The 23445-nt window shown below is 41.9% G+C and overlaps 1 protein-coding gene and 1 long non-coding RNA gene across 3 annotated transcripts in view; one reads left to right on the top strand and one right to left on the bottom strand.

Annotated features, from left to right (window-relative positions):
• The window catches only part of RASGRF2 (Ras protein specific guanine nucleotide releasing factor 2), a 255275-nt gene extending 244729 nt beyond the window's left edge, over positions 1-10546 (bottom strand). Inside the window, exon 1 of one of the 2 annotated variants that reach the window (XM_037731121.1) lies at positions 9478-10546. In XM_037731121.1, coding sequence (XP_037587049.1) covers positions 9478-9765 — 288 coding nt within the window. In that variant the 5' untranslated portion in view covers positions 9766-10546. The remainder of the gene's footprint in view (positions 1-9477) is intronic. The other variant, XM_017507586.2, reaches the window with a different exon arrangement.
• LOC108288666 lies at positions 9597-22819 on the top strand. Its single transcript, XR_001818787.2, has 4 exons — positions 9597-9723; positions 18732-18772; positions 22107-22182; positions 22519-22819. It is a non-coding gene; the product is annotated as an uncharacterized LOC108288666 (long non-coding RNA).
• Positions 22820-23445: the final 626 nt, after the last annotated feature.

Raw genomic sequence — 23445 nt, 5'->3', positions numbered from 1 at the left:
ATATATATATATATATATATATATATAAAAGTAAAGAAAATTTTGATGTGGATCCTGGGCGGTACAGGTAACGGTACAGGACCAGAGGACAGAAATGGTGTATTATTGTAAAAATCTCATTGATAAGGCGAGGGTGTAAAACTGCTACTGAAAGGAAAGAATGTGGCCTATCACAATGAATGAACATTAGTTTGGTAAAAGTAATCTTAGTTAGCTTGATGAATGCTCTAGGTGTGTTAACAATGATTATCATACTCACTGAACTTTCCATGAAACACTCTCGTCCACAGCCCCTGCTGTTTGGTAGTCAAGCCACGGGCTGGTCAGGGACTGATGATTTTGTTTGGCCCCAAAATCTGAACAGAGATAATCACATTCCCTCCCACAAGAATATGGCCCTGATATGAGAGATGCTGCAGTGAAAACTGAAGCAGGAGAAAAGGGGCCACAACACTGAGTAAGTACCATGGCGAATATGGCAACCTGAAGTTAGGGGAAACAAAACCTATGAGGAAAGAAAGGCTCAGTGAGAAGGCAAATGGGGATAAACACTGAAAGGCTGGCCAGCAGCAATATCCAAAGAAGAGGTAGGCCCCCGTAGAGAGCACTACACACCCCTATATTGCCTGATAATATTCCTGCTGTTTCCCCCAACACTCAGAGGTGATCATTATTCAAGACAACTCTAGTTCATATCTCTCCCTTGCAATCAAAAGGGCCTAAAGCAATCAGTCATAGAACAGAAACCAACTACCTTAGATAAGTTTAGCAATACTAGAAAAAGCCAACTACACACTTGATTAATGAAGCTTAGTAACTGCCCTAAAATAATATTGACCAGCTGTTGGGTCTCAGAATTGATTGTGAAAGTTGGATGAAACATTGGCTTATGGATGATGTCCTCACTGTAGCAGAGCTGTGCAAAGCACAGTGTGAGAAGCAGCATTATTGGCATCTGTGTAGGAAACTCTTGTCCTTCATTCTAAATAAGAGTGCTGCACAGCTGGGGGAGATGGATAAATGGAAAAAAGATCTCTCAGTAAGAGAATCACCAGTGACTTAATTGTCCCCTACAGTGGGGTCAAACCATGAAAATAATTTACACCATGATCATGGTTAAACAATTCATTTTGGCCAGGCAAGGTGGCTCATGCCAGTAATCTCAGCACTTTGGGAGGCCAAGGCAGGAGGGTTGCTTGAGGCCAGGATTTGAGGCCAGCCTGGGCAACATAGGGAGACCCCAATGCTACAAAAAAATAAACAAATAATTAGCTGGGTGTGGTGGCACACATTTGCAGTCCCAACTACTCAGGAGGCTGAGGAAGGAGGATTGCTAGAGCTGAGGAGTTCAAGGCTGCAGTGAGCTATGATTGTGTCACTTCACTCTAGCCCAGGTGACAGAGCAAGGCTCCATCTCAATCTTTGTAATTGATTTCAAACTTTCTTCTCTTTAAGATTTAACGTACTAGGACTTATTTAAAAGCTAATTCCATCTCCTGTATGTCTTCAAAACCTTTGTCTTAAGATTTTTCCTTTATTACAACATGGAAGAAACAAAAAGAGAGCTACCATTATAATAGCACACATTATTAACAGCAACTCCTTACAAACTCTTTCCAGGAGGGTCCTTCTCAGAGCTATATCCAGTACAATCTCCAGTACCAAACAAGTGCTGTGCCAAAAAGGAAAAAAAACTTCCTTATTTACAAGTGAAATAATACAATGTCTGGAATTTGCTTTAAAGTGGTCTAACAGAAAAAAATGTGTGCATGGAAGGAGACAGAACAAGAATGGCGGAAAGCTGAAGATGCTGAAGCTGGAAGATGAGTATGTCGGCATTCCATGAAATATTCTCTTTTGTGGGTGTTAAAGTATTTTTGAAAGGGAAAAGAAGAAAATTACTTTTGTGTGTGTGTGTGTGTGTGTGTGCTTTTTTTTGAGACAGAGTCTCACTCTGTTGCCAGGCTGGAGTGCAGTGGTACGATCTTGGCTCACTGCAACCTCCGCCTCCCATGTTCAAGCGATTCTCCTGCCTCAGCCTCCCAAGTAGCTGGGACTAGAGGTCACACCACCATGCCCAGCCAATTTTTGTATTTTTAGCAGAGACTGGGTTTCACCATGTTGGCCAGGATGGTCTCCATCTCTTGACCTCATGATCTGCCCGCCTTGGCCTCCCAAAGTGCTGGGATTACAGGTATGAGTCACTGCACCTGGCCATGAAGGAAAATACTTTCCAAGTGATCCTAATAATGAAAATAAAAAGAATATCAAAGAGAGTAATAACGATATTAGCTGGCAAATGTGCTGACTGTTCACCATGTGCTAGCTCTATGCCAAGAGCTTGGCCTGGGATATTGCCTGTGAGCCTCACAACAACTTGATGGAGCAGACACTATCATGATCCCCATCTTCCAGGCAGGGAACCAGGCTTAAAAAGAGAAACTGCTCAAGATCATGTGTCTAGTAAGTAGCAGAGCCAAGACTGAATCCCATGCAGTTTAAATCCTGAACTAAACCATACATAATACCAGCACCTCACCTAGAAACTGATATTCTTAAATTCATATGGAGTATGAGTGACCTCCTATTCCTATGAATCACTGATATTATCTCATCATGACTTCTTTTGTAATCAGTTATAATGTTATCTACTGAGCCTCAGACCAAGTTATCACCTCCCCATTTCCACACTGCCAAATACAGGAAACCTCCTAGCTTTCCAACAGTCCCTCTATTTGAAAGAACTAACCCCACTGTTTGGATTAGTCACACGAATGGCATGGGCTCGTAAATACAGTTCAGGAAATGAATCAGGCATTCTCTAAATTAAATCAGACAATGACACAATAAAATATTTCAGTGCCCTCAAAATAATAGAAAGTACCACTCACATCCCTGCTGTTTCCATCACCATAGGTCTTAGCAATGTCACATTGGTAAGTATCGTAACAGCCAAAAACAGAAATTGTGGCTTGATTTTTTTTTTAATCAAGCACTAAAGAATCAATAAATTTTATTTTATTTTGTTTATTTTTGAGACAGAATTTCAGTCTTGTTGTCCAGGCTGGTGTGCAATGGCACAATCTTGGCACACTGCAACCTCTACCTCTCTAGTTCAAGCGATTCTCCTGCCTCAGCCTCCTGAGTAACTGTGATTACAGGCATGCACCACCACGCCTGGCTAATTCTGTATTTTTAGTAGAGACGGGGTTTCACCATGTTGGTTAGACTGGTCTCGAACTCCTGACCTTGTGATCTACCTGCCTCAGCCTCCCAAAGTGCTAGGATTATAGGCGTGAGCCACGAATCTCGGCCAATAAATTTTGTTAAGTATTGCTTTTTTTTTTTTTTTAAACATCGTTTTATCCTTATCTTCTCGAATCTTAAAAGAATTAAAATTCTGATTAACTTAGTCAAAAGCTGTAAATTATTCTTATGCAGATCTCCCAACTTTCTCATTTCTTTCTTTACAGTTTTTTTTTAACAAAGAAAAGAAATATTGTAGTATATAAGTTAAATAAACACACACCAACTCAAAATTATTACTTTTTTTCTGTCTTTTTTCTAAAATTACATTGGGAGGATTCTGTAGTCACTGTAATAAGTTTTAGGAAAAATGATTTGATCCTTATTTTTCATTAAATCATTAGTTTTTCAAGTGCCAGTAAAAAAATTAAACTGTGAGTACATGTGCTTTCTGCCTCTCTGTGCCACGTACTGATGCCAATATTTTCTGCAACAACAACAACAACAACAAACCTGCTACTGTTTTTTTTTTTTTCTAAATATATACACAATTATATTTTTAACTCCTTGGGCAAAAATGCTAACATATTCCCTTTGGCAGAACCAAATTCATATATTTATAACTTCTAAATCAGGTAAAACTTAAGTTACACCAATAAAAAATATAATGAATAATTTTAGAATAGCGGTTAGATTTGAGAATAAATGGCAAATGTTATAAAATAATCAAACATTTATCAAAGTGCTGTGTTGATACTTAACAAATATCATTTCTAGCTTCATTTGAATATCAATAAAATTTTACTACTTACAGTCTTTAAGGTAGACTAATTTCAGAGAGGAATTTATATTGTGAGTAACTTAACAGAATCGTTACATATCCTTAGTCCTGAAAAATAAATCTCCCCAAACTGTAGACAGATTGGATTTATAACTCAGGTCTTGAAATGTTAATGATACAAACCAAAATCTGCAAACTTCAATATATAATTGCCTAACAAATGTTTAATATTCAATGGCACAAAGTAAAAAACTGAATAAACACTACACACACACACACATACATACACACACACACACACACACACACACACACACACACACACACCCGCCTTTCTTGTAGAACAAATAAATAGGTATAAAAACAGAAAGCCACTTCAAACATGTGAATTTAAGACCTGAGCAAATCCGTATTATTGGTCAATCTAATTTCATTACAAAATAATCATAAAGACTTAAGTTTTTGCATTCCAAAAAATTAAAATTATACTGACTGTGGCATACATATTTAAGTAGTATTTATAAATGTAGAAAAAATCAATTTCAAAATATAATCTGCATTAAACAGACAGCGATATCAACAATTGTTTTAACAAACCATTGACCTTTGCTTTGCTAAAACCAGAAACAATTGCTTATCACACATACTTTAGGTCTTATCACCCACTATAAGAAAAATTTCTCTATTTTTTAATTGTCAAAAGAAGGAAAAAATTGTTATAACACTAAAAATATTTTCTACCCCTCAATAGTGCATTTAGTTATCACTTATTGAAACCCACAGAAAAATAATTGCTCACAACAAGAATGTATTTTTATGTATTAAAACATCTGTCACAACAGGGATGGAGTTTTTTTTATGTTGAATTCTTATGCAATAATCTAAATAGTAAGGCTTAGTGTAGCCAAAATTAAAATAACTCAATTTTACTAATCCACGAGATTTTTTCTTCATTTAACTTTAAATAGAAGGATAATTACAAAGTTTAAGTAATAAATCATTTTGTTCCCTAAATTATATTTTTTAATGTTGCACAAGATTTAGCAAATATCATGATTACATTTCTCTTTGTGTTCAGTAAGCAAAAGTTGAAAAGAATATATTTAGTTGGCTATGATTAAACAACATGAAGTAGCATGAAAATCGACCATCCATACTCTCCATCTCCCACAAATATTTCAGAGCTTTCACGCAGCTCAGCCTAATTCACTCTCATGATTAAAATCCTCTGCTTGTGGTCAAGTTAGGAAGGCTAAAATGACTATCAAGTAATGAAGTGACAGGAAATCACATAGCCTTTAATCCCTTTAAAATTAAACCAACATGTTTAATTCAGCGCAAATACAACTGTCTACTTTAAACCTCCAGAGCTAAAGATACATTTACCCCCAAAACAAGTGAAATTAGGCTACACAGAACATTGAACATCACCAGCAAAATAAGAATCAAGGTGGCTTTGTTGCTACATGTCTTCTCCTGCTAATAGGCAAGACAGATCCTGCTACTTAAACAGAGGAGACTAACCAGGATGTGTACCTTCACCCTAATTGCAAATATTTTTAAAGGTACCCCATTTCTGAAGTAAATGAATTCCTGACGTAAAGGAATGTCGTGTGAAACTGCTTACTTAAAAATAAATCTCATTTTTCTTTGCACATGTAATCATCTGCAATTATATTTCTTAAGAATTACAGCTGTCATTTAAATAGTTTTGAAAAGGAAATAAGAACAAACAAAACAGTGATTCACATCATATAACCCCCAAACCCCCATCCATTCAGATTTGCTCAGTGGATTTAAATCTAGTCTTAGTAAGGAACTCTTTCACATTATTTATTTAGTCTCTATATCTTCAGTTGGACTTTGATCATCTCCCTAGAAGTCTCTGAGCTTCAATGTCAGCAATAGGTAATAATAATGATGATGTTAATAAGCATCATCTCCAAAAGCTGAAGTTCAAATTAGATGAGGTTATGGAGGATAACAGCCACCCAGAGCACAGAGCCTACCATGCAGAAGGTACTTGCTAAATACAACTTCCCTTTCTCCTTCACCTGGAACAAAAGGGAAGGTCCTCATTTTCCACAAATGGAGCTTTACCAGAAAGAAGTGCCACCGGACACATTTTTTAAGAAAAGGAACAACACTTTTGGAGAAAACAAATCACTTAAAATTGTTTTTAACTGATCTCATTTTGAGTAAATCACCATTACTATCCCAAAGAAGTAGTCAGTATGGAAGGCTGGTAAGAGAGCCTGCAATCCTCCAACGACTCATCAAAGTGAAACCTGAGAACGCTGTGAAAAAAATAGAGCAATGCAAATATTCCTACAACCTAAGCATATTTGGAAAGTAAAAATTGTCTTTCTTTTTTCTGCTTAACTGGAAACTGTTTAAGTCCAAGTACAAAAATAAAATGATTTTTTGTTGTTGTCAACCAGCTTATTTTGAATTATTACTTAGATGAAGCAAACCAATGGGTGTTTTCTTCTCATAACTTACCTAAAAACACAATTAATAAGCATAAAAATTATTTGAAAGAGAGGCGGAATTTAAGCTCTCAAGAATGCTTAGAGGCAGTTTATTGCAAGAATTACATCAACTATTGTAACTGTCAAGGAGATTATAATAAATATGTTGCCCTCCAATGTGATTAATAAGAAAGTCTCTGCCTCAGGCAATGATGTTACTATAGATTTGCACATCTTCTGACCTAACTAATTTATCAGAATGTCCACTTCAATCACCTGCTTGTCCTTGGCTTCTCAGATGCAGTATTTATTACAAACACTGGTAATCTTTGAACCTTGTGAAATGGTCTTTCACAGTCTCCACACTGCAAAAAGCTCACACTGTCTGTCACAACCTTAGAAATAGAAGATGTCATTATTGGAAGGTACCTGGAAATCATCAGCTTAGCCAAACTCTTAATTTTTACATATTAGGAAACAGAGATTTCATTAACCAAAAGAGAGAGAGAGAGAGAGAGAGAGAGAGAGAGAGAGATTAAGAGATGTGCTTAAAGAAATAACATGGAAACTTGGTGAAGAAAAATGACTCTGCCTCGCTAAGTCCTGTTTCAAGCCCTAAACTTCAACTGTGTTGATAGCATTGAGGGAGACATTGACATGGAAAGCTCCAGAAGCATATAAGGAGAAGCAGACCTTGGGATGTGCTCATCTCCTCATATCCTCCACAGATCCTTCGTGTCTGGATGTAACTGGATGACCTGAGCACCTCAGCAACATAAATTAGCTGAAAGGGAACCAACTGCATAAACTGTAGATTTAAGCTAGAATGTTTCTCCTTGTTTCTTAGTTTCAGTTTCTTCTTAATTATTCAAACACACCCAGTTGGCAGTGCCAGATAAAAGCATCAGTCGGCTAAGCTAACCCAACTCACAGAGGCACATCTAATGCAAGACAAAGTTTGGAAGCGTTCCCAACCCAGCTCCTAATCCATTCTGGAATGCTTGCTTCTCTACATCTTAGATTTATCTACGAACACCAAACATTCTAAATTCTAACCTCTTGAAGATGCAGAAAATGACTGAGAAGGACTCATCATTTGTATGGTCATTAAAAGAGAAAAAAATGTTTTCATTAGATGGTCTGTTTAGGACAACCATTAGAAAGTGACATGAAAGTCAAACCATTTGGAAGTTATGCTTCCTTATTAAAGTGCGAGAAAGAAAACAGTCCTGAAGACTATAGTCCAGATATTTTCCAAGTAGAAAAATGTTGATTTCCATATAACGTTAACAAGTAAGAGAGACATATGAATTGTAACAGGTAACAACTCCCACACCTAACTCCAAAACACACACACACACACACACATACACACACACACCCCAAAAGTGATTATTTTATGTTAATATAAATACGAAGAAAATAATTTGGGGTTAAGTAAATGATATATATCCCAAGTAATTTAAAATACCCTATTTTACTTTAGACATAATAACACTTAGAAACCTATTCATTTTGGTTCCTGTGGGGCCTTAGAACACATATCTTTAAAAAAAAAAAAAAACAAAAAAAAAACCCACCAATAGAATATATATATAAAATCCTGGAAAAAATGTTTCCTCAAAATTCTTCTCCCAAATTAAACTCTAAAATGTATGACTTGAAATTTATGTTTATATTTCTAGTACCTGTATCTATAAAGTTGGAAATCAGTTTTTCAAATGACTCTGAATAAGCCCTCAGAAACTAAAGAGCATATTTAAAATTTCAGGTTTCTAAGTGTTATAACAAGTTAAGTCTGTTAATGATTTATAGTGAAAACAAATCAAACTTCTGGTTGGTCTAGTTTTAACTCCTCTTAATTTTACACATTGTTTTATGAGCCCCAACGGGTTAGGTAGGCATCTTATGGATCACTCCATTGCTAGCACTTCCCACAGCCTCTGTGGTTTGCGGCAGATGCAATCCGATCTGACTTACATGGAAAATTCAGCTGCGAAATATTTTTATGCAATAGCAAAAACAATCGGCCTTTTTTGTATCAAGGTGGGGATCGAGAAGCGAAATGAGAACATAGGGAGCATAAAATTAGTCTGCTTTAATTTCAATAACCAAATAGTGATTGAAAAAATACAAATTTTGTATTTGCAGGAGTGGGGGGCTGGGATGACTAGACCGAAAGCGTTTTTCTCTCCCACCCCGCGGCCATGAGCACACAGCAAAACTAATAAAATTATGACCCAGAATTAAAAGGTCGCATTCATTTTCAAAGCAGTCATTTAAAAATACAGAAGTGTTCTTTAAAAATGCCCACATTTTTAAACATAGCAAGAATGTGGCTACCAAATATTAATCCTGAGGAATATGAATACACATTTAACTTCATAATTAGACCCAGCAGGTCAAATGTTAGCAAGGCAAACTGACCTAAATCACAAAGACTGATTGAAAATGGCCAACAGAAAGTGTCTGTCCGGCTTGGAGGCCCCGCTTGTACCCAGCTCAACCAGTGGTCAAACATCTGCAGGCAAAGAAATCTACACGCGCCAGCCGGGTATGGCAGAACCCAAACTTTTCCAAATAAGTTAGTTCCGTCTTGCCAATCTACACCCAACAGGTGTTGATACAAGTCTCCAGACAAAATTCTTGCGAGCCAGGTCTAGAGAAGCAATGGACGGTTGGCAGAGAAGCTGAAACGACTCGACCTCTATCAGGGTCCTGAAAGCAAGTGGGGCCACTATTCTGACCGATCACTTGGCAGTGGGGTGGAGGGGTGTGGAGATGGGAGAATTCCTGGATGAAGATAGGGAGGCGCACGGAGATGTCCCGCCACTGGTGCCGCGGGAGGATTTCGCAGCACTGTCCCGGCACTTGTTCCCGACCCCCGACCCCCGACCCCCGACTCCCGACCCCAGGTTAGGACTGCAAGGGAGTGCGGCGGCCAAGGCTGGGACACCGCAGAGGGAGGGCACGCGGTACCTGCTTGTCCAGAGCGTCCCGGACGCCTCCCGGCCCGGCGCCGGCCCTGGGTGGCGCGGGCGTTCGTTCGCAGCTGCAGCCCTCCAGGAGGTACATGCCCGCCGGGCGGCAGCTCTGCTCGCCCTCGAAGTAGAAGAGCACATTCTGGTAGAGGGCGAACCACTTCTCGTGCCAGCGGCTCGCCTCGGCCGTCTTCTTACTCAGGAAGCCGCGCTTGGTGCCCTCCTTGCGCGCCAGGAAGGCCAGGTACAGGGCGTGCCCCTCGTTGTAGCGCACGCTCTTCTGCATGGTGCGGGCGCGCGGGGCGCGCGGGCGTCCGCCCGCCTCACCCCTGCCTCGCGGCCATGGCCCGGCCGGCTCCCTCGAGGGCGCGCCCGCTCAGGTCCCGGCCGGCGAAGGGCGCCCCCTTTCCCAACGCCGCGCTCAGGGCACCCCGGCCGCTTTCGGCAGGCGGCGGCGCGCGGTGCCAGGGGCGCGGGCTGGGGCCAGGGCACGCTCTCCGCCCTGACCGCCACCCTCGCGGCCGAGCCCCCGGAGCCCCCAGAGCCTCCGACGCCCGCGTGGAGCGCGGCCCCGCGAGGGCGCCCTAGCCGGCCGCCGCTTCGCCCAAAGTTGCGGGAGGCGAGCCCCCGCGGCGGGCTGGGGCGGCAGCCGGGAAAGGACTGTCCTCGGGCAACGCGCTCCGGGAGACAGAAGGTAAAACGTCACGTGGGAGCTCAGCTGTAATCGGCTTGGAGAGCGATTTAAAGGGCAAAGTCGGCGCGGCGCCGGCGGTGGCGCAGCCCGCTCGCCCCGGCGCGCGTCTCTCCCTCGCCCGCCCCGGCCCGGGCTACTGCCTCTGCTCAGGCGCCCGCCGGGATGGGGCGGATCGGGAAGGTGGAGGCCCCCGGACGCACCACACACCCGCTCACACGCGCGCTCGCACACTCGCGCACAACGCGCGCACACACACGCACACCCACACACACGCAGACCAGTACATTCACCCAGATCCACAACACACACACTCAGATGCACAAAAATATACACTCACAAATGCACACAAACACAATGCTCGCACATTTGCACAAAAACACGGGCACACTCATGACACACAAATACACATTCACACAATGCTCACAATACACAGTCACAACACACAAATACATAGAGAGAAATACACCCGCAATGTGCGTTCGTGCGCACAAAAATACAAACCCACATACAGATACACACTTAGGCAACGACACACATGCACGCACTGATGTGCTCACTCACATTCACACACAACCCACACATTCACTCAAACTCATATGCAAATATATACTCATACACACATTTACACTCACACATTCACACAAACAGCACACATATACTCACACGTTCACAATCATATAGACTCACAAGCAGATAGTCATACACAGACACACACAGATGAACACACATATGTGCATTCACATACAAATACATTCACCCAAAAATACAAACACACACACATACACAAGCACCCACATACGTATTCACACAAATCTACACACTTTCACAAACCCACTCACACATACACACACTCACATGCCACATCCATAAGCACGTTCCCATGGCAGTAGGTGGAGTCACAGAGTGACTTTCCATAGCCCATATCGATACTTGGCTTTTCTGCTTGTACCTGCATTGTAGTATTTAAAACTGCTGGTAAAGGTTAAGGAGAGTGTCCCAAGTGTTTTCGGAAAGGCATCAGATGCTGAGGGTTCTTTCAGAATGCCTGTTATTTCACAGTGGTAAGATGCTAAATTGTAAGTGCTGGAGTTCTCAACCTGGAAAAAAAATATTCAAATCAGGAACACTTTGCTGCCCAGGGCAGAATCCATCCCCAAAGGCCAGCTGTCACAGGCTCGTCGTTTGTAGGACTAGATTCATTTGATTAACAAATCTGACAGCCAGTAAACCAAGATCCCCCACCCCCATTCCCACCCCCACTCTGTGCTATAAAATGTAAGTGGAAAAGAAAGAATGTACCCAGCAGCTGTGAGAGAAAGCCAGTGAAATCCCTGGGGAGTGCCCGTGTTTGATTCTGCTATACACACATTTTATTCCCTCCAGTCATTTATCACTAAAACGGAGTGCCATCATAAAATGTTTATTGTTAAAAGTAAATAATAATGCTTTTCTGGGTGGTGAGTCTATGACAATACACCTGTCTTGTACTGCCAGTTGTGTGTTCATAAATTGGTAGCCCCGGGGGTTCTGCCTGTTTCATAAGTGCTGTTTCTGCAGAATATTTTAACTCTGCCTCACTGAGCAGCTGAGTGGGGTTTTTCTTTTTTTTCTTTTACCTTAAAAAAAACTTTCACTTTTAACAACTATGTAATAGGGAAATTGCCATTTGGAAATTACAGTGTGAGAACAGTGGTCATTTTTCTTTACATTTTTAAAAATATCTAAAGGACGGTGCTGTGCTAAATTGGGTTTAACCCAGCTGGAAGCTTGCATTGTTCTTCAGAGAAGACACAAGTATAGAGGCAGTAAGGAAATGCAGGCAACATTTTGTAGCCGGAGTCTAGATGCGGAGGAGCTGGTGATTGCTTTATGAGGCCTTTTATTTCTTTCTCAGTGGTCCAATCCCAGCTCTGAGAACCATCAGTGAGTAGACACCTGTGTAGTTAAAAGCTCCGTTTTTTAGTAGAAACCAGTAAGAGGGTGAAGTCGGCACAAAAACTATTTTGCCATGAATACTCAAAGCTTCCAACCCACTTGGATTTTTTCAGAGGTGAAAGATTCTCTTCTTCAATAAGCAATATCTCACCATTTCTGTCTCCTTAAATGTGCTTTTCATTTGAACCACATGAAATATTCATCACCTCTTGTCTGACATCACTTCCCACTATGGAAGGTTATGTGGCCCTTATATGCCCCCACTCTGCTCTGCCCCTGGACAATGAGAGAAAGGAGCTCTTGTTTCCTCCAAAATTTGGCTGGTAACTACTGTGGGGTTTAATTATGGAAATTCACTGCAAGAACCATTTATTGATCACTAGTTTATGTCCTCAACACTATATTTAGGTGATGTAGAAGCTATAGAGAAAAAACATTGCCTGTGCTCCCGGTGTGCTCAGTATTATAGGAATGGAATTTCTTCCTTTCCTTTCCTCTCCTTTCCTTCCTTTCCTTTCCCTTTCTTTCCTTTCCTTTTCCTTCTTTCCTGTTCTTTCTTTCTCTTTCTTTCTTTTCTTTCTTCCTCTCCCTTTCTCTCTCTCTCTCTCTTTTTAGAGACAGAGTCTTGCTCTGTTGCCCAGGGTGAAGTTGTAGCTGACTGCAGCCTCAAACTCCTAGGCTCCAGAAATCCTCCTGCCTCAGCCTCCAGAATAGCTAAGATTATAGCCGTGCACCACCACACCTGGTTAGTTTTTGTTTTTGTTTTTTTTACTTTTTGTAGAGACAAAGGTCCCACCATGTTGCCCAGGCTGGCCTCAAACTCCTGGTCTCACGCAATCCTCCTGCCTTGGCCTAGCAAAGCCCTGGGATTGTAAGTATGAGCCGCCATCCAGCCAGGAAGAAGATTAACGTTTAGGTGCTTCTTCTCACCTGTCTGTTTCTCAAACGCAGGGCTAGCTCCCTAGTCTCTGCAGCAGCCAGGAGGAGAGTTTATATGCAGTAGGCATATGAGTTTTTCAGACAATTTTCGAAATTAATTTCATATTTGCTCATTGAATTGTTAAAGCAGGCATAAGTATTTGCAAATATTAGATCATTCTGCAAGATTGTAAGAGAGGAAAACAACCAGAAATTCCTGGACAGTCAGGAGAAGCTATCTCCAATAGGTGTTTGATGGGCACCTGGGGGCCTTTAGTCTCCATTCATATGGAAACCACATCCTGGAATGGTGCCATCCTGAAACACAAAGGATCAGGAGGTTATGTAAATAAGAATGCTTTCCCCCAGCTGATCAAATAGATTAGCAAAAAGAGACTGCAGTTCCACCTGGATGGGAACGAGCTCCTCTGTGAATTCACTGTTTTTCCTCCTTGCGTTGCATGGATTCTTTCTTGAGGGGGCCAGTTTAAATTGTTTTTTATGGACAACAAAGCATATGATCACAGGGCAAGTGCCCTCTTTCCCCTTTTCTAGATAAGAGGGAAAAAATAACAATAAGCTGCCATATCTGGAAACTCTACTTCATAGAGAGGGAGACACTATTCAGATAATTTGACGAGAAAAGGAAAGAAGGGAGGAAGGAGAAAAAGAGGAAAGAAAGGAGGGAAGGAGGGAGGGAGGAAAGATGGGAGGGATTTGTCTGAATTGTCCAAAACTTTGAAGTTTAGGGGAGTGAGGAGTGCACAACCTAACCTACAGCTCTTCAAAATCCCTAAGTCATGCCTTATCATTCAGATGCACAAGGTAGGTTTTAATTTTTTTTCTTTCTCCTAAACTCTGTTTTGTTAGTAGAATTTAAATGGGCTGCATGAGTTTCTGCAACGACTTTTCCCTGTGGTTTCTATAATTTAGAAATGCATCAGCACTGGGTTCTTGGAGGAAGATTATGTCAAACAAAGCTGTCAGAGGCATTTGAACCAAAGCAACTCCATCTTAAACAGGAGCCAGGTAAAATGAGGCTGAAACTTACTGGGCTGCTTTACCAGGTGGTTAAGGCACTCTAAGTCACAGGATGAGACAGGAGGTCAGCACAAAATACAAGTCATAAAGACCTTGCTGGTAAAACAGGTTGCAGTAAAGGAGCCACCAGAACCAAAATGGCAACAAGAGTGACTTTGTCCTTCACAATGCTATGTTCCCACCAGTTCCATGACAATTTACAAATGCCATAGCAAAGTCAGGAAGTTACCCTCTATGGTCTAAAAAGGGGGAGGCATGAATAATCCACCCCTTATTTAGCATATCATCAACAAATAGCTATAAAAATGGGCAACACGGCATCTGTGTCTATGGAGTAGTCATTCTTTTATTCCTTTACTTTCTTAATAAACTTGCTTTCACTTTGCATTGTAGACTTGCCCTGAATTCTTTCTTATGCGAGATCCAAGAACCCTTCCTTGGCGTATTAATTGAGACGCCTTTCCTGGAACAAAGCCGTGGTATTACAAAGATCTTTTTCTTGGCCTGACAAGATCACTTGGGGAATTGTCATTTTGATGGCTTGTAGACGTAGAAAATAATAACATTTAATAATGCAGACTCACCAAGAATCCCAGACTGTTTCTACAGGATACAGTGTTACCAGTTCTGGCACATATATGATACTGTATTGTCTCTTGATACTTAATTAGTAAAAGCCAACTTCTTCCCCAAGTAGGTGAAACCTAAAAGGATTATTCCTTCCTTGTTTCCAGTATTATTTTGACCAAAAAGAATTCCTTATTTACAAAATACTAGGATGAACTACTTAGAGCTAATAAAACTGTTTGTCTGGTGTCTTTGTGATATTTCAACTAACTTAATGTTCTAGATACCCAAAGCTTATCCTTCAAACACTAAAGATAAATGAGCTCTGCATCTCTACAGTCCAAAAAATGAAGAAAATTTAGCATCTTCTTGATTTAAGGTCACCATTCTAAATACAATGTGTCTAGGAGCTAGACCAGAACTGTTGCTAGCCTCTACTCTTTCATGCAAATTAGAGAAAGGCACACTCTCTGGGAGGATGAATTAGGGAGAGCCTTGGGGCGCACACAGCCCTGAGAACATGAACCTGATCGGTGAATGACACTGAAACCTTCATGTGACTAGAAGATGCCCCTCCTGCTGATGGCTACAGCTCTGTGCAGGGAGCCCTGTGTAGTGAACAACCTGCACAACTGAGCACAACAGCTTGTTCTGTGTGCCTCTCCCTGGGTGGCCGCGAACAGCTGTGCTTTTAGAGTTTCTATAGTTGCTCCACAAACCCAACCGCATCCTTCACCTTTTCTCCATCCTAACCTTCTAATTGCCATCTTCTGGTTTCTTGAAGACTTAGGCTGTGAAGCTTTTAAGAACTTTGTGAAATAAAATATGACTTTATTAAACATAAAAATGAGAAGAACTTGGAGAGTCCTCTAGAGAGTGAAGTGTGTGATCTAGCTAGGAGTACACGGGAATTGCTTTGACTACCAGAGACGATTTCCTTTCGGCTTCTCAGCTATCCTCTGGACAGATAAGGTCTGACTACATGAATGTAATTATTCATATTACATACAGTAGTATAAATTATGCATGCATTACTTTTATACTTTTTAGTGTCACCACAAAAAGTATAGGTTATGATATACAAGGAATTCTTAAAGACCCAAGAAAATACTCATGATTTAGTGGTAAGTAAAAACCCCTTCCTATTTCCTGCTTCCCTTTACAGCAAAACTTGCCCTTCATAAAATCTCTCTGCACACTGGCTCTACTGCCTTCTCCCCATTTTCTCCTGAACTACTTCATTCAGTCTTTTTGTTCCCACCACATCACTGAAGCAATCCCCACAGTCACAATCACCAGCATTCCCCACAATGCCAAGCTCAATGATCAGTTTCCGGTCTGCATGTTGACATCACACATCGCAGCAGCATTTGACACAGCTGAACACTCCCTCTTTCTTGAAACATCTCACTGAGCTTCTGGGACACCGCACTCTCCATCCCCTTCCGGCTTCTCCTGCTGTGTCTTCACCTTTTCATGCTGTCCTCCTCCTCTGCCTTGCCTCTAAACAGTATTTTGCCCCAGGGCCCTTTCCTGGGATGTCTTCTCTTCTTTATCTACGTCTTTTTATCCACTCCATGGCTTTAAATAAGTCTCTCCACCCCTCTCCTTCTCTGACCTGCAGACCTGTATGTCTGCCTACTCAACATCTTCTCTTGAATATCTCGTTGGCATCTCAAACTCAACATGTTCAAGAATTTCCCTGCAAAAAAACAACTGTGCATCCCACAGTCTTCCTCATCTCAATATATGGCAACTGCATTCTTCCTTTTCTTTCTTTCTTTCTTTTTTTTTTTTTTTTGAGACAGAGTTTCACTCATGTTACCCAGGCTGGAGTGCAATGGCGCGATCTCGGCTCACTGCAACCTCCGCCTCCTGGGTTCAGGCAATTCTCCTGCCTCAGCCTCCTGAGTAGCTGGGATTACAGGCACGCACCACCATGCCCAGCTAATTTTTTGTATTTTTAGTAGAGACGGGGTTTCACCATGTTGACCAGGATGGTCTCGATCTCTTGACCTCGTGATCCACTCACCTCGGCCTCCCAAAGGGCTGGGATTACAGGCTTGAGCCACCACGCCCGGCTCTTTTTTTGAGACAAAGTCTTACTCTGTCGCCCAGGCTGGAATGCAATAGCACGATCTCGGCTCACTGCAACCTCTGGCTCCCGGGTTCAAGCGATTCTTCTGCCTCAGCCTCCCAAGTACCTGGGACTACAGGCACCTGCCACTACATCTGGCTAATTTTTTATTTTTAGTAGAGATGGAGTTTCACCATGTTGGCTAGGCTGGTCTCGAACTCCTGACCTCAGGTGATCCGCCCGCCTCGGCCTCCCAGAGTGCTGGGATTACAGGCATGAACCACCACGCCTGGCCCACCCTTCCTTAAGTCAAAAACTTGAAGTCATCTATGAATTCTTTAATCTTTTCTCACCCCAGTCAGCTCTGGCTTCAAAGCATATACTGAATCAAACCATTTCTCATGAGCTCCATTGCTACCCCCATCCAGCCCATCGCCATTTCTCACCTGGACCACTGGAGTAGTCTCCTAGCCATCTCCCTGCATTCACTCTTACCCTCCTGCTGTCTGTTCTCTATTCAGCAGCCAAGGAGAACCTTGGACACATAAATCACTATTGTGCCTCTTCTCTGCTCAACATCTGCCACCATCTTCCCATTGTACTTGGGTAAAACCCTATCCCTTTTTCTGCTTGACCCTATTCTCCTTTTCCTCTGTAGCACCTATTGCTCCCTGACATTCTAGTATGTACACAGAATTGCTTGAAACATAGTTTTTGTCTCCCTCACTGTGATATCCTCAGCACCTAGAACATTCCTGAATATTACTCATGGTAAGACTCCATGAACATCTGTTGAATAAATGCTAGGAAAGAATGACACCCTGTTGATTCAAGAAATTTCTTTTCCACATCAAACATCTGAACCTTAATCAAATACTTTCTGGGACCAGCCCTTACACTTTCTAACCTGCTCCTTGTCTTTCTTTTATCCCTTTTTCTCATGGAATTTTACAATCCGCCCCCCTCCTCAAGTTCAGCCTCTGGAGGAATCGAGAGCATTCCACAGAACTCCTTGTGATTCTAGAGCATGATGGAGACTGAAGTGCTGCCACAGTCTCCTCCTTCAGGGCTGAGCGACTTATTCACCCTCCCCACCTCATTATTCCACGCTCTACTACTGAAAGTTCTACTGACAGTCAGCCCTCTCTGGGATCGTTCTCAGCAGAGGAGAGCCACCTCATCAAGATCATGTCTCCCCTTCCTGAGGAAGCCCACAGCCAGTGAATGGACATATGGATATAAAAGGCACAACCCCCTCAGGAGAACTCCCACTCATGGCGTCTCTGAAGGACTATGGACCCCATATGTGTAGCACAGAGTGGGGTGTTACTTTCTGCTGGGAAGGCACACTTCCCAATCAAGGGAGCATCTGGTCTGAGTCCTGAAGGGTGGCTGGTTAAGTGGCAAATAGGCAGAGCTGGAGAATGAAGGGTTTTTAACTAAGGAAGCTATGAGAACGAAAGACCAATCACAGAACACTACCCGGTAGAGGAAGTGTAGGTGTTTATCGTGGTTTGAGAGAAGGAAATATGATGGGGTATGATGAGAGATGAAGGTGTAAATGGAGGTAGAGGTCAGATCACGGTGGCCTTCAAGGTAGTACATACAGTAGTCAAAATGGAACAACAGGTTTTCGAGTAGGGAAGCATAGTGGCCTTGTCTCGTGTTGCAGCCCTCCTTTTTTCCCCTTCTGGCCACAGTCCTGCCCTTCAGACTGTCTGGGTCAAATGGGAGCTGCCACCTTTTTACAGGCCCCACATCCCTGGTCACAGTGATTGGCCTAGGAGTGGGGGCCTGATTTGGATTGACCAAAATGAGCTGTTTCCTGGGATACTTGAACTAAAGACCTGCAAGATCTAGTCTCAGTTTATTTCAGAGCTGCAAATTGTCCAGTGTAACCATAGGAACTGCTGAGATTGTATGAGATCATGGGCTCTGGAATAAGACAGTGTAAATTCCAATCCCTGGTCTATTACATATTCATTATGAAACGTTGAACAAACCACTTAATCTCTTACAGGCTCAGCTTTCTCATCACTAAACTGGAAATTGGAGATACAGGTAATAGTAATATCTAACTCTGGAGGTATTTTTAATTACTTCCACAGTATCTGACACATGGTAAGTTTTGTTTTCTTGTTTGTTTTTGTTTCTGAGATGGAGTCTGGCTCTGTTACCCAGGCTGGAGTATACAGTGGTGTCATCTCGGCTCACTGTAACCTCTGCCCTGGGTTCAAGCAATTCTCCTGCCTCAACCTCCTGAATAGCTGGGATTACAGGCACCCACCACCATGCCCTGCTAATTTTTGTATTTTTAGTAGAGATGGGTTTCACCATGTTGGTCAGGCTGGTCTCGAACTCCTGACCTTGTGATCTGCCCACCTCAGCCTCTCAAAGTGATTACAGGCGGGAGCCACCACGCCTGGCTGACATGTGGTTAATTTTAACAATGGTAATGGAGGAAACATTTGGATGTTTCCAGCCAAATTGGAGGAATCAGCGAGTCTTGTCTGCTGAATAGATACAGAGGTCGGCAGATGGAGGATGGAGGTGAAGCGAAGATGGCTCTAGATATCCGGCCTGAGCAAGAGAGCTGATAACAAGTTGGTATTTGGGTTTGACTTCAAGGGAACTATGGCATATCTAGATGGAGAGAGGTATAGTGGCATCTTGGAATTTCTAAAATAAAATATGTAAGTAATATCTTTTATAAGTCACCTGCCTGGAAATGGAGACAAATCCTTTGCTTGGTGATTTATGTACATCTGATTGTCAAATCCACCTCACAAAGTAGGTATTATTATCATGCCCATTTCACAGAAGAAAAACAGGTTCAGAGGAGGTTAAGTAACTTTCCCAAATGGTAAAGCTTGTGAGTTTCAGAGGCAGGATTTGAACCCAGGCCTATCTGACCAGAGATCCATCCTCTTTATTATAGAATGCTTCTCCTGTGTTGCCTGGAAGTGTGAGTTAAAGCTAAGAGCATGTGCCTTGTGCTGTAGCCCAACTTTGGCATTTATTATATTGCACAAATTACTTATCTGTCCCTCAGTTTTGACGTTAGAAATGGAGGTAATAGTAGGACTTTCTTCCTAGGCGCTCATGAAAATTTATAGTTAATATATGCAGAGTACATAGAACATGGCCTATCACATACTAATGACATCATTAAATGGGACAGGATAGGACTTTATTTATTTATTTATTTAGTGAGCCAAGGTCTCATTCTGTTGCCCATGCTGGAGTACAGTAGCACAGTCGGCTCACTGCAGCCTCGACCAACCCTGGGCTCAAGTGATCTTCCCACCTCAGTCTCCTGAGTGGCTGGGACTACAGGCAGGCACTATCATGCCTGGATAATTTTTGTAGTTTTTGTAAAGACAGGGTTTTGCCAAGTTGCCCAGATTTGTCTCGAGCTCCTAGGCTCAAGCGATTGCCCACCTCGGCCTCCCACAATGTTAGGTTTACAGGCGTGAGCCACTGCATCTGGCCCATGGTGGAACTTTAAACAGAAAAAGGAGGTGAGCATGGAACTCTGGGCTGAGTAGAAATGAACAATGCTACATTGAGGAGAGAACAGCAAAGGAGACCCAGCCTTAGAATGAGGCCTTAAGCTTTGGGAGTTGACCTCCCATGAAAATCCTTGGTGTCACCCGGAGAAACAGAATTCTGGAATTGGACCTAAATCTGTTCATTCTTATTTTTCCTATTTTTGGCTACCTGAAGAAACCAACAATATTTATTCCCTAGGTATTTTGAAGTTCACCATAAGTAATACCACTTAGTTTAGAAAAATGTTTATTCAACTTCCTCAGAGAATGGACTATCTAATTATGTGTCTGTGTTTAAATGGAACAGGTAGTCCAGTCCATGAAAGTGTGAGAACCATGAGCATAGTCTTGACCTCAGGAGTCGCCTGAGGAGACTAACGCTAAAAATGCAAGTCACAAATCACAATATTAGAAAAATCAACTCATGCTCTAGATTTGGAAGCCCGACACTTAGATCCTCTCTCTCTGAGCAGAGCCAGCTGTTGGCCCCCACAGGTGAGTGTCAGTGACGTTCTGACACAGGAAAGGTCAAGAGGTGTCCCAGGACCACATCTACCTGGTTAGAAGCTCTGGTGGGTTTGGTCGGGGTGAGACCCACCTCCTTGAGAGAATTTGCAATACAAGGAAAGCCCCCTGGTTAACCCTGAAGATGTGATATGTCAGCATGAAGATAGAGGGATATTGTAGAAGACCTTACTGGGGTATGTAATGGGAAATGTGGGTAGGGGAGGTGGGAATAAATGTTGCAACAAAGTACAAAGCATCTTTTCTCTCTTGTGTGTGTGAAAATATGCTCTTTGGGGCATTAAAATCCTACCAATGGACCCGTATGGCCTTCTGAGATGAGCTTAGGGAGATGTATTTTTGTATTGCAGTCAACATGCTGATAATCATCTACATCACAGATCATGTACTTAAGGCTGAAAAACAGCAGCGTTTTCTATCCCGTCATGGAAAGGCCATTTTGAACCACATAGGCTATGTCCTTGATAATAAACATGAGAAATAACCATTTGAATAAATTATATGTGTGTAGCATGTGATTTTACAGCATGTTTCCACGTGTTACTATCTCATTTGATTCCATTTTTATGCAAATGTGTTATACACTTGGGTAATTCTCTGCATTTCACGCAGTTGGGGTAGGGGCAGGGATGTAATGGCACTCAGATGACATCAGGGCCTGTTTGCTTTATGGCATTAACTAGCGTTTGTAGGGCATTTCACAGTTTATGTAAAGCTTAAATACATTTATTAGACCTCATTTGATCCTCACAGTCTTTATAAGATGGATATTCTTCCTATCATAGACTTTAATGCATAATATTAACTGTCTTTGCTTCTTTGCATCTAACTCTAGACTGCAAGTTCCAAAAGGATTATAGCTTTTCAATATACTATTCACTATTTCATCACAGTGCTCAGTAACTCTTTGTTTAATTGACTTTGATAGTATTATAATTGTCCCCATATTTGTGATCAGTGAAGAAACTGAGGCTTTCAGAAGGACTTATTTTGCCCAGGGTCACACAACTGAGAGTTAAAGCCCTTGAATTCATATCTTGTCACTGTCACTGCCTGTCCAAATGGTCACATATTGGGGCTATCTGGCTGGTGAGAAGTCCCTTGACCCTGCTACAATTTTCTTGGTGGATCTGTGTCATTATGCTGGATTCAGTTTCCCGTCAAGCAGGTGCAGATGTGGATGGCACAGGGCACATAGCTGCAGACGTTTGCTTAGACTGGACTCTGAAAGATTTGAAACCTTAGGGACAGAGGTGGAAAAGGAGTTGGGAAGGCAGTGGTAATGATTTGAAAACCATAACCAATTTTCTCTCTCCAAGGAGTTGAAGACTTGGTATCCCCTTTGGGGCAGAAACTATTCCTTCATGAGAAGAGGTCCTTAAATAGGCTCTCCAGGTAAGAGATATAAAAGCAAATGCCCTGTGGGAGAAAACTGTGAGGGAATCCAAACATAGCTATTTTGGCTCAGAACCCCCATGTCTTTTGTAATCCATGTTATTATGTGCATAGCTCCTTGGGGGAAGGCAATTTAGTTTTCTTCTGGCAGGGACTGGCGAAATATATAAATGAAAACACTATTCTCATTTATTGGCATGGAGAGGACTATATGTGCCAACCTCCCTGCCATGTAACTGGGTTTTGGCCTAAGGGATGTGGGCAGACATGGTGGGTACCTCCTTATGAAAGGTCTGGTCATAATAGTCTCTGCCGTCTCTTCTTTTTCTTGAAAAGAGAGGAAGCCACATGTTGAAGGCACCAGGGTCACAAGATGGAATAACCAGGGTCCCTGAGTCATTAGTTGGCTTCAAGCTGCCAGGAGCAGCCCAACACACATGGAATTATGACATAAGCAACAAAGCAATGACGGTTTTATTAAACCAATGAGATACTGGGCTTCTTGTTTTAGCAACTAGTATAAATTACCCTGACACATTATGGATTTAGAGTCCACTGTACTACAACTGTTTGTTGTATTTTCAAAAACAGGTTTGTTGTGGTATAATTGACTTACAATACACTTTATATATTTAAAAACTACTATTTAATAAGTTCAACATACTTATGTATCCATGAAACCATCACCACAATCAAGACACATTTCCATCAGCTGAAAAAGTTTCCTCATTCCCCTTTGAAAGCTCTTATTCCACAACTACAAACCACTGCTCAAGGAAATAAGAGAGGACATAAACAAATGGAAAAACATCCTATGCTTATAGATAGGAAGGATCAACATCATAAAAATGGTCATGCTGCCCCAAGTAATTTATAGATTCAATGCTCTTCCTATTAAACTACCATTGACATTTTTTGCAGAATTAGAAAAAAATTACTTTAAAATTCATATAGAGTCAAAAAAAGAGCCCACATAGACAAGACAATCATAAGCAAAAAGAGCAAAGCTGAAGGCATCACGCTACCCAGCTTCAAACTATACCAGAATGCTACAGTAACCAAAACAACATGGTACTGGTGCAAAAACAGACACACAGACCAATAGAACAGAATAGAAATCTCAGAAATAAGACCACACATCTACAACCATCTGAGCTTCAACAAACCTGATAAAAACAAGCAACAGGGAAAGGATTTCCTATTTAATAAATGGTGCTGGGAAAACTGGTTAGCCATAGTCAAAAAATTGAAACTGGACCCCTT

The sequence above is a fragment of the Cebus imitator genome, unplaced genomic scaffold (genome assembly GCF_001604975.1).
Source record: "Cebus imitator isolate Cc_AM_T3 unplaced genomic scaffold, Cebus_imitator-1.0 Scaffold16, whole genome shotgun sequence".
In the NCBI taxonomy this organism is placed as follows: domain Eukaryota; kingdom Metazoa; phylum Chordata; class Mammalia; order Primates; family Cebidae; genus Cebus; species Cebus imitator.
Note: the sequence above shows the minus strand (reverse complement) of the source record. Positions and strands in the feature narration are given on the sequence as shown.